Source organism: Nilaparvata lugens, chromosome 5, assembly GCF_014356525.2.
Source record: "Nilaparvata lugens isolate BPH chromosome 5, ASM1435652v1, whole genome shotgun sequence".
Lineage (NCBI taxonomy): Eukaryota > Metazoa > Arthropoda > Insecta > Hemiptera > Delphacidae > Nilaparvata > Nilaparvata lugens.
Window position 1 is genome coordinate 12,090,453 of NC_052508.1, and position 12,233 is coordinate 12,102,685.

The 12,233-nt window shown below is 34.5% G+C and overlaps 1 protein-coding gene across 1 annotated transcript; it reads left to right on the plus strand.

Annotated features, from left to right (window-relative positions):
• Window positions 1-748: 748 nt before the first annotated feature.
• On the plus strand, window positions 749-5,163 carry LOC111050264. The gene is made up of 3 exons (XM_022336559.2): window positions 749-1,006; window positions 2,873-3,013; window positions 4,601-5,163. The coding sequence occupies exons 1-3, from the start codon at window positions 878-880 to the stop codon at window positions 4,766-4,768; spliced, it is 438 nt and encodes a 145-aa protein (XP_022192251.2). The 5' UTR covers window positions 749-877; the 3' UTR covers window positions 4,769-5,163.
• The last annotated feature ends 7,070 nt before the right edge of the window (window positions 5,164-12,233 follow it).

A 12,233-nucleotide genomic window follows, 5' to 3' on the forward strand; every position in this document is an offset into this window, starting at 1 on the left:
TTCCCCACCGTTACTATGTGCCGGTTGTACAAAAGTCGGCTAAATTTGAATCGTGATTAATCCCACGAGAACCTATGAGAAAAGCCGTCTTATCAAAAAGGCCTTCTCTGATTGGTTCTCGTGAAATCAATCACGGTTGAGATTTAACCGGCTTTTGTGCAACCGGACCAAAGACTTTTTTTATTGAAGACGAGCAGATGTAATCGCTATGGTCAGTTGTTATCAACTCTTTATAGTGAGGTCCACGTTATAATGGTCAGTATGGCCATTATAGCAATACCAATGTTAATCAAAAACCAATGTTAATAGCTTGGACCTCACTATAGATTCTAGGATTAGTGTTAAAATAGAGGCCAAGTTTCATGCTAAAAATTAAAAGTGTTTGGGGCTACAAAAACTTTCGTTAGAGAAATAAGTTGAAAAATATACAAGAATTGAATAATAATTAATTATTCATTACGGTGTTTTGTCACAATAAATTACATCTTAATTGAATTTGAAAATTGAGAGCTGTACAGTAATTCAGATCTGATGATGGGTTAGCCCAGATATTCAGGCTGCAACCTACATATTTCATATCCCATACATGTATAAGCCAAATCTTTCATCTTATCCAAATAATAAGAGAAATTGAAAATGTTGTTTCTTTTTCAAAAACAAAGAGAATATCATTCAAATTTTGGCGGACTTTTAAATTCTTGATAAGTTTTCCAAAATCTCCGCTAGAATGCGTCACTTCCATAATCACAAATTTTGTTCAACTATTTTTCAAAATTACTTTTTAGGTTATGTTACTGTATTGATGCTTTATGGTATAATTAATTATCAATTAATTCGTTTAATATAGTTCACTACTTGTTATTTTTACTGTAATAAAATGAATTATCTGAGTAATATGTACAATGAACGTTACAGATTCTCTATTATATCTGGTATTTGTGCATGTTCTTCTAGTTTGTTTGGAAAACTCTCAGGAAAAATACCGCTTGACTCTTCATACTATTTGGTAATTATAATGTCAATTATTCATTTTCTTTTTATATAAAATCTGATATTTGTATTTCTATAGTAGGCCATGTGCTGTTAAAGATATATGTTGAGAATGTTGACATGATACATGACAGGTAGGCCTATCGTATTTTACACTAGATATTCAAAAGCCTACAATTGATATAATATATATTATTCAGCTACATTAGACCTAAAAATCTTACCGATAATTTTGAAGTATAGTCGTTATATACAGTATCTTTCAAAACTGTATCACATGTCCCCGCAGTTTCAGCATCAGGAAACAAACTCTTGACATTGACAGTCTCTTGGACGTCTGCTGAATGTGGCTAGTCCAGCTTAGTATTGTATCCTAGCAACCTCACAGAGTCTTGATCACCAGGCAGGCTTTGTAATTATACTATCTGATCTGGAGCCAAAGGGTTGAATACCGCAGATGCTCCGCTGACATATCTAACACCTGCTGATTATCCGTACCAGATGACAGCAGGGATGTATCATCCGCAAACAAAAATTTGAGCCGTTGCAGTCAAAGTCGTTTATCATTATTATGAAGAGAATCGGCCCCAGTATTTAACCCTGTGGTACTCGAAATTTCAAAGGGAAAGGAGAGGAAGCTGTCCCATCGAAAGACACTACCTGTGCCCTCCCATTCAGGTGAGAGTCCAAGATGGATAAAACAGAGTCCTCAACCCCATAGTATTGCAGTTTATTAATAATATAATAATAATAATGAGTTTCTGTTCATGGCGTGGTCATAGGTATGGCCACGAGTGAAAAAGTCAAGGACATAAAAAACTGTCATAAGACAGGTCAAGAACAAAAATACACGTCAAAACACAAAAAGCAGCAGCAGAAGAAGCAGCAAGACTAATGCAAGAAGTATCCACTTACAGTCTGTGGATCACAATCATAGAACTCCCTCAGAGAATAAGAGGGGTTCTCCTGAAGAAAAGCCCTCAGTTTTCTCTTCAAGGCCGTCTCTGGCAGAGTCCTAGTTGAAACTGGCAGCTCGTTCAAAATTCTAGTTGGTTGGTAGATGAGGTTGTTCTGGGTCCTCTCCAATCTACAATATGGCAGGTCCTGCCTCTGGTGCCATGATCATGCACATAACCCCTGGTAGGCAAAGTACAGACACTGTGGAATGCCTTTATAGCTGACCTGTGAATGTAAAGATTGAATAGGCCTACAGTGAGAATCTTTTCACTCACAAAAAGAGGCTTACAATGTGCTAAAAATTCTGCCCCACAAAGAATCCGGATGGCCTTCTTCTGCACCAGCAGTATATCTTCTACCTCAGAGGCACCACCCCACAAGGTGATGCCATATGCCATCACACTTTGAAAGAAGGTGAAGTAACACATGCGGAGATGGGCCTCTGATATTGATAGCATACAGTTTGGATTCCAAAGGAGGAGGTCTACTTTTGATGCTGTACGTCGAGTAGTTGAGCAGATTGACAGTCTTTGTCACTAAATCTTTGTGACAACACAATCTTTGATCAACACAATCAAAGGCTCTGCTCAGTTCATACAGAGTTAGTGACAAAGACCGTCAATCTGCTCAACTACTCGACTTACAGCATCAACAGTACAGTAGACCTCCCCCTTTGAAATGCAAACTGTAGGCTATGATTAAAAAATATCACTTTTTCTGTTCGTAGTCAGTTATCCAAAGTTGTTAGTAACTAAGTTTGTATTTAATTGACAACGTTAACGGACAAAACTAATGACCAAATTGGAAATAAATTCAATTACTGCTCGCCTTTTTAACCATTTCATCCTGCTGCTGAAAAAGTTTTGTTCATGCTTTTTATTACTCAATCCACGCATTCTAATTGTAAATTGTTTCTCATTTCTAGGTTCTAATTAAAGCAGTGTTTATACTGCTGATGTTCGTGAGTGGCGCGGCAGTTTGGACGTACTATGTCAAAGCACTTCAAAGATCAACTACCACTATTGTTCCAACATTAATAAGCACTGCAACAAACTACATATTATCTGTAAGTACATGTTTCCATAAACCTGAGATAGTTATTAGGCCCTATATCTAATTTGGTTTTGAAATCAATTCAAAGTCAACCGCTCCTCTGTTGATACACCACCAAACACAAGTGATACAAAGTGATGCAATATTATTTAAAAATACATATTTGTTTTTTGCTAAATACGATGCTCCTATTATTAGCGTCTAGCTTGTGCATCTGTTAAGTGGAAAATGAGGATAAGCTATGGATAGAAATAGAACTATATGAAAGTTTTGATCTATTGTATCAAACAAGCAATATTATGGTTTTGACAGCACTGTCTTGTCTCTTGGCGGATCTTGCCACAGATACCTTTTCAATTGGTACACCTACACAGTTATAGGAGACTTTAGACAAGAATTGAATGTCCCCTAATAAAGGGGAGATGTGAAGATGAAAGGATGATTCCCACAGCCCTTGAATGTTGATGAAGAGTGAAGACTAAAAAAGTAAAGTTATTAAGTAACGTTAGTTGGAGAGCCAAGAGTACGACGCTTATGCATTGAGTAAATGAGAGTGATTATTACTGTTCTTAAGTAGGTACTGAATTAAAGTGATGCTTTAGACTTGGAACTTAAGGACTTGGTACGGCTGGAGAAGTGCTACAATGGAGTAGAGATTCCCTGTATACAGCATATCAATTTTAACTCAAATGCATCACAGAGCTCCCATCCGTATTCTTTCTAATGCTAGCAAACACTTGAAACCCATTAACTGTCAAATATATGATCATATATTTGGACAAATTTTAATCACGAATCTTTTGATGATGTGAAATATTTCATGAAATTAATAATTTAGGCTAAGTAGAATTAATAATTAACAAAATATTTCATTTTAATAATGAAAATTGATTATAAAATTATTGAACAATATAATTTCTTGCTTAATAAAATATAATGGATCATTTTAAACGAGAATGAACCGTTAATATTACATCAATAAACCTGTATCAGCTACCGTCTATAGAAGGCATTGATAAGACAGAGGATCGACAACGTTGTTCTCCTATCTTTCTCTACTGCCATTATAACGTGGACCTTTCTATAGTATGCACCTGTGATAGGCAATCAAATATTTGAAAAAAGTTTATCAAAAAATTCTCCTTATATTATTATAATATGATTTAAGATGTATTGTGACTGTCAATGGGCTTTTGACTGTACTGTGGGTAATTTTTCTATTGTAATGCAGTAGAGCTAATTAATATTGTTCATAGTATTCATTTACTAAACTCATTCACATTATTTTATCAATGGGTGTCACCAAAAGGACTCAATACTTTTTCTTCAATTTATAAAATAGAATTATAGCATCCTTTGAAATTAATAAAATAATAGAATAAGAATTCAAATTAAAACCACAAATACAAATTATTTTATTCATTTCAGAGGGTACTATAATTCTATTTTAAAAATACAAGAAAGTAGCCCTGAATTCATACATTTTTTCTCCAATATATTGTAATGTTTTACAATAATAAATGTTATATATTGTATTGTTATATTCTGCCAATAAACATTGCTAATTCGTTTGATTCATCTGATTTATTTTATTTCACAGGCGATATGTGGCTGTCTAATATTTGGTGAACAGTTGACGATTCTCTGGTTTTGTGGAATGGTGCTTGTTACTTCAGGGCTAATGTTAGTTACAAAGTCGACAATGACCGATTCTGAACACTTAATGGACAAAAATGCAGAAAATAAGCCCTCAAAGAAAAATTCGTAACTTTGACTCTTGGTATTTGTAATTCAACTGAAGAATACGTCAGCCTGATATTTGTGTTTCTGTGCTGTTGTGGTAGATTTTCATCTTGAAAATTTCAGTTTCCACTTTTTCTCACTCTTATAATGATCTAAACAATTATATTCAAAAAGATTATCCAATTTAAATAAAAATAAAAAGGTGTACCGAATAGCCTTAAAACGACTTGGGGGGTCAAAACCACTAATTTATTAAAACAGTTTGAGATACTAGTCTCGGTTGTTGCACTATCATCAATCTGTAGTAAACTGTCAGATTTCAGAGTGATCTCAGTTTACTAGAGATTGATAATAATGTAACAACCAAAACTAATATCTCATATAGATTAGTGTTTTTGGAATTATCAAGTCGTTTTCATTCAATATTCGTATAAGCTTCCTCTGACTCATAGACCAGATGTCTTAGGATTTATTAATGAATTTAATTGCAATTCGCGAGTAGAGTATTCAATTCATTACTTCACACATTAGGTATAGAAAGTTATATTCTATCACATAGATTTTTTTAAAAATTGTAGAAGAATTTGATTCACTGTTTACTAGGATTGGCTACTGTTAATACTAGTGTTATAGTCTTAGACAGTGGGTTTAAATTTTCAAATACTGTATCAATTTTTCGAAACTTTTGTATAGCCTAATTTTATTGTAGGAGTTTTAAAAAATTGTGTATATTATTTTACTATATGAGTATTCTAACTTTTGTACAGTATTTTTTATACAACTCATGAGTGAATCTTTTTCATTTATGTTTAAAGAATGTGGTAATTATGTCTTTCATTAGCAAATAAGACAATATTGTTATTAAAAGAACTTAGGCATAGAGATAAATGTATTTTTTCCTCAGTAATATGTCATTCCTACACTCAAGCCCATAATGTTAATCAATTATTCTTGTTTGTTGGTAATATTGTCAAATTTTATTGAATATTTTTATACGATTTTCCTTGGTGTTGAATAATAAAATAACTTTGTCAAATTCAATAAATTTTTTCTCTTTAATACGCTTTAAAAATTAAACCAGATAAACTAAACCCCTCACGAATCGTATCTGTCAAAATAAATTATAATTATTATTGAACGAAAATCCCAATTAAATGCTGTAAATCACCCCGAAGACTTCTGCTACTGCAAATATATTGACAACAAGGTAAACAGCTGGATGGAAATTCGATGAGCGCTACTATACAAAAATTATTTGTCAGCCCGGGAATCAAACCCAATACCTCCTAATTGTCGGTCAGGAATGCTTACCCTTACACCAAACTGAAAATCTCTGGATAGCAGCGCTCATTTTATACGAAGCCATAGCGGCCAGCCAGTCTACAGATGAAAATAAATTGGAAGTTGCATTTGTTCAAATGCTAATTAATGAATAATTATTATTAAACGAAAATCGCAATTAGGAGGTACTGGGCTCGATTCCCGGGCTGACAAATAATTTTTGTATAGTAGCGCTCATTGAATTTCCATCTAGCTGTTTACCCTGTTGTCAATATATTTGCAGTAGCAGTAGTCTTCGGGGTGATTAACAGCATTTAATTGGGATTTTCGTTAGTAATAATTATTCATCAATTAGCATTTGAACAAATGCAACTACCAATTGATTTCCATCTGTAAAATAAATTATACCTGAAAAACACACTTGTTACTTGATTTGTCTTCTACGCTGTTTAATGACCAGGGAATATTATGATGTAGTCAATTGTTTAGAGTAATTAAAGTCGAATTTGATGGTAAAGTAGTGTTTATCCTTCCTCATTACATCAAATATTACTCGATTCTGTCTTTCAAATTGAGCCATCCAAATAGAATATAATAGAATAGAATATATTGTTTCTCATGAACAACAGTACAATATTACAAGAAAAAACACAACAAAGATATTAAGTTATTAGCCAGATTTATCAAATATTCAATTCAATATTTTTAAAATCTATCAATATAGGCCAAGGAACAAATAGAGATTTGGTTTTGAAATATGAACCTTCATTTTCCGTATGAATATTTTTCTCAATTGTTTAAAAACAGAGATTTTATAAAAAAATCTCCGTATTTAGTCATAAGACTACAATACATCTACCTCTATAGTATCTTATAGATTCCACGCCCTATAGTGAAGTCCAATCTATAATGCTAGTGGTGAAAGATAAGAGAACAGCGTTGCCGATGACGGCACTACTCAGTGCTGTCAATTGGTTCTCTGGGTGCACACATACTGAGGGCCTGGGCAGAGAGCGGTCTGCTGTCTTTAGGAGGATATAGATACCTAAGACCTGCCTGACCGCCCTCTGTGAGCAGTAAAGTAAGTAAAGTAATAGGTACAGTACCATCGAAATGGTTAAGGTTAAATGAAATCTTTATTTAAAGCACAAGGTTACCTTATTTTTCCTCTCCCTATCATTCTGATAATGTACTCATTGTATGCATGAATGAAAAATGAATTTGGCTTCAAGTAAGGACTTTCTGCCACTCAACCTCGAAAGATGGTTATGTCTAGCCAGGGGGCTCCGCCCCTGGACCCCCAACTGGGTCGTCCAAGAATGAGATCAGCAGGCGAGCGAATTCATTTGAGCATTTTTATCATATGTTAGGACAATCCAGTCGGGGATCCAGACTAAACGTCTGACAAACGGATATGGCGAGCCTGACGGCTAGTAATATAATATTTCCAGGATTGAAGTAGCAGTGCCCAATCAATTTTTCCGCGATAAATGCATTTAAATCTTCAACTTGGTGCCAACCTAACAAAGTCAACTCAACTTAATGCCAACTGACAAAATTATTAATTTAGTTGCCAGTTAACAACTGTTTCGAAGAGGTACTCTATCTAGATTATAGCTCTATAGTAACATATGATATATGATATGGAAATTTCAATTATATTATTATTATTTTTTATTTCATCCCAAACATCTGAATAATCAGACTGGGGATAAGTCAAAAAGAGCAACCTAAAGGAGGTTCTCAACACATATCATGATACAATTAAAATACTGTAATTATACAATAGTCACATGAAATATAATAATATATATATATATATATATATATATATATATATATATATATATATATATATATATATATACAGTATATATAAAAACGCAGTTAGTCAAGATTACCTATGTACAAGGACCTGGAAGAATCAAAGACAAGGAACAATAATATATCACTCCTGCAGAAACTCATCCACAGAATAGTATGGCCTTTCAAGTAACAACCTCTTTAACATTCCTCTGAATCTTCGTAAGTCCGCCATGTCTCTAATATCCTGAGGTAATCTATTATATATTTTTGGGCCCATATATTGCGGAGATTTTTCAAACATGGCGGTTCTATGAGCAGCCACTGATAGGGAGGCTGAGTGCCTTGTATTGTAACTGTGGATTTCATTATTGCGGGTGAAGTTTGGTAGGTTTTTGTGAACGTATGAACAGATCTCCAAGATATACAGTGACGGCAGTGTAAGTATCCTGCTACTCAGGAATAGTTCTCGACAGGGATATTGGGGGGCTTACCAAAAATAACTCTTAATGCTTTTTTCTGAGATCTAAATACTTGGATGAAGAATTTTGATCTTCCCCAAAGGGTTATGCCATACTTGAGGAAAGGAAAAAGATAACCGTAATATACCACCATTAGGGCTTTGAAGCTCAATGTGTTTTTGAGCACTCGCAGAGAGAAAATAGCCGAGTTAACCCTGGAGCATATTTTTTGAGTGTGTACTGACCAGTCCAATCTACTATCTAGTGTTACTCCTAGAAGATCAACAGCAACGCTCTGCTGGGGTACACTCAAATCGGCCAACTCATTAAAGTTTCTGGATGCAAAATGGGGGGGTTGGAAGGTAATGAACTTGGTCTTACTTGAGTTCATAGACAGACCATTTGCAGCAAACCATTTCTTGATATTCAGTAGCTCTTCCTGTGTTTGGGTGACTACAGCTCTCAAACTTGAATTAGTGATAATAGTGATGTGTCATCGGCATACTGAATAAGTGGCTTAGTAGAGCAAGATGACAGATCATTTACGTATTAATAAATAATGTGGGACCAAGGATGGAGCCCTGTGGTACACCAGCATTGATTACAGCCCATTTTGATTGATAATTTTTATTGTCATGGTTTATTAGGGTGGCCTGCATCCTCTCTTTCAAAAACGAATTGAACCACCACAGTTCCCTTCCCGAATGCCATATTTTCTCAACTTTTCAACAAGAATATCATGATTTACGCAATCGAATGCTTTTGACAGATCGCATAGCACTCCACACACCTGCTGGGAGGCGTCTAAACTTGCCGACACAGTATTGAAAAATTTTATTAGAGCTGCTTCTGTATCAAGTCCCCTTAAGAAGCCAAATTGTGTTTTGAGACTATATTATTCACTCTCATAAAATGAAGAATTTGTTCATTAGCTGCCTTCTCAAAAAGTTTGGAAAAGGCTGTGAGGATGGCAATGGGTCTGTAATATGAACCTTCATTATCTAAAAATAAACATTTTTCGTACTGTATATTCCCATTCATCAGTGAGTATTTTCTTATTTTGAACTTAAACGACTTCAGGTCGTTTTTGAACACAACTTCTCAATTCTATTTTGTATCTACATAACCATCTTTCGAGGTTGAGTGGCAGAAAGTCCTTACTTGAAGCCAAATTCATTTTTCATTCATGCATACAATGAGTACATTATCAGAATGATAGGGAGAGGAAAAATAAGGTAACCTTGTGCTTTAAATAAAGATTTCATTTAACCTTAACCATTTCGATGGTACTGTACCTATTACTTTACTGCTCACAGAGGGCGGTCAGGCAGGTCTTAGGTATCTATATCCTCCTAAAGACAGCAGACCGCTCTCTGCCCAGGCCCTCAGTATGTGTGCACCCAGAGAACCAATTGACAGCACTGAGTAGTGCCGTCATCGGCAACGCTGTTCTCTTATCTTTCACCACTAGCATTATAGATTGGACTTCACTATAGGGCGTGGAATCTATAAGATACTATAGAGGTAGATGTATTGTAGTCTTATGACTAAATACGGAGATTTTTTTTATAAAATCTCTGTTTTTAAACAATTGAGAAAAATATTCATACGGAAAATGAAGGTTCATATTTCAAAACCAAATCTCTATTTGTTCCTTGGGCCTATATTGATAGATTTTAAAAATATTGAATTGAATATTTGATAAATCTGGCTAATAACTTAATATCTTTGTTGTGTTTTTTCTTGTAATATTGTACTGTTGTTCATGAGAAACAATATATTCTATTCTATTATATTCTATTTGGATGGCTCAATTTGAAAGACAGAATCGAGTAATATTTGATGTAATGAGGAAGGATAAACACTACTTTACCATCAAATTCGACTTTAATTACTCTAAACAATTGACTACATCATAATATTCCCTGGTCATTAAACTGCGGAGAAGACAAATCAAGTAACAAGTGTGTTTTTCAGGTATAATTTATTTTACAGATGGAAATCAATTGGTAGTTGCATTTGTTCAAATGCTAATTGATGAATAATTATTACTAACGAAAATCCCAATTAAATGCTGTTAATCACCCCGAAGACTACTGCTACTGCAAATATATTGACAACAGGGTAAACAGCTAGATGGAAATTCAATGAGCGCTACTATACAAAAATTATTTGTCAGCCCGGGAATCGAGCCCAGTACCTCCTAATTGCGATTTTCGTTTAATAATAATTATTCATTAATTAGCATTTGAACAAATGCAACTTCCAATTTATTTTCATCTGTAGACTGGCTGGCCGCTATGGCTTCGTATAAAATGAGCGCTGCTATCCTGAGATTTTCAGTTTGGTGTAAGGGTAAGCATTCCTGACCGACAATTAGGAGGTATTGGGTTTGATTCCCGGGCTGACAAATAATTTTTGTATAGTAGCGCTCATCGAATTTCCATCCAGCTGTTTACCTTGTTGTCAATATATTTGCAGTAGCAGAAGTCTTCGGGGTGATTTACAGCATTTAATTGGGATTTTCGTTCAATAATAATTATAATTTATTTGACAGATACGATTCGTGAGGGGTTTAGTTTATCTGGTTTAATTTTTAAAAAAAAAAAACCAGATAAACTAAACCCCTCACGAATCGTATCTGTCAAAATAAATTATAATTATTATTGAACGAAAATCCCAATTAAATGCTGTAAATCACCCCGAAGACTTCTGCTACTGCAAATATATTGACAACAAGGTAAACAGCTGGATGGAAATTCGATGAGCGCTACTATACAAAAATTATTTGTCAGCCCGGGAATCAAACCCAATACCTCCTAATTGTCGGTCAGGAATGCTTACCCTTACACCAAACTGAAAATCTCAGGATAGCAGCGCTCATTTTATACGAAGCCATAGCGGCCAGCCAGTCTACAGATGAAAATAAATTGGAAGTTGCATTTGTTCAAATGCTAATTAATGAATAATTATTATTAAACGAAAATCGCAATTAGGAGGTACTGGGCTCGATTCCCGGGCTGACAAATAATTTTTGTATAGTAGCGCTCATTGAATTTCCATCTAGCTGTTTACCCTGTTGTCAATATATTTGCAGTAGCAGTAGTCTTCGGGGTGATTAACAGCATTTAATTGGGATTTTCGTTAGTAATAATTATTCATCAATTAGCATTTGAACAAATGCAACTACCAATTGATTTCCATCTGTAAAATAAATTATACCTGAAAAACACACTTGTTACTTGATTTGTCTTCTCCGCAGTTTAATGACCAGGGAATATTATGATGTAGTCAATTGTTTAGAGTAATTAAAGTCGAATTTGATGGTAAAGTAGTGTTTATCCTTCCTCATTACATCAAATATTACTCGATTCTGTCTTTCAAATTGAGCCATCCAAATAGAATATAATAGAATAGAATATATTGTTTCTCATGAACAACAGTACAATATTACAAGAAAAAACACAACAAAGATATTAAGTTATTAGCCAGATTTATCAAATATTCAATTCAATATTTTTAAAATCTATCAATATAGGCCCAAGGAACAAATAGAGATTTGGTTTTGAAATATGAACCTTCATTTTCCGTATGAATATTTTTCTCAATTGTTTAAAAACAGAGATTTTATAAAAAAAATCTCCGTATTTAGTCATAAGACTACAATACATCTACCTCTATAGTATCTTATAGATTCCACGCCCTATAGTGAAGTCCAATCTATAATGCTAGTGGTGAAAGATAAGAGAACAGCGTTGCCGATGACGGCACTACTCAGTGCTGTCAATTGGTTCTCTGGGTGCACACATACTGAGGGCCTGGGCAGAGAGCGGTCTGCTGTCTTTAGGAGGATATAGATACCTAAGACCTGCCTGACCGCCCTCTGTGAGCAGTAAAGTAATAGGTACAGTACCATCGAAATGGTTAAGGTTAAATGAAATCTTT

Excerpts from the sequence above, each read along its gene's own strand:
- LOC111050264 (XM_022336559.2), top strand. The coding sequence starts at position 878 with ATGAATTATCTGAGTAATATGTACAATGAACGTTACAGATTCTCTATT. Across the intron at positions 1,007-2,872 it reads TTGACTCTTCATACTATTTG|GTTCTAATTAAAGCAGTGTT; the intron begins GTAATTATAATG and ends TCTCATTTCTAG. Across the intron at positions 3,014-4,600 it reads CAACAAACTACATATTATCT|GCGATATGTGGCTGTCTAAT; the intron begins GTAAGTACATGT and ends TTTATTTCACAG.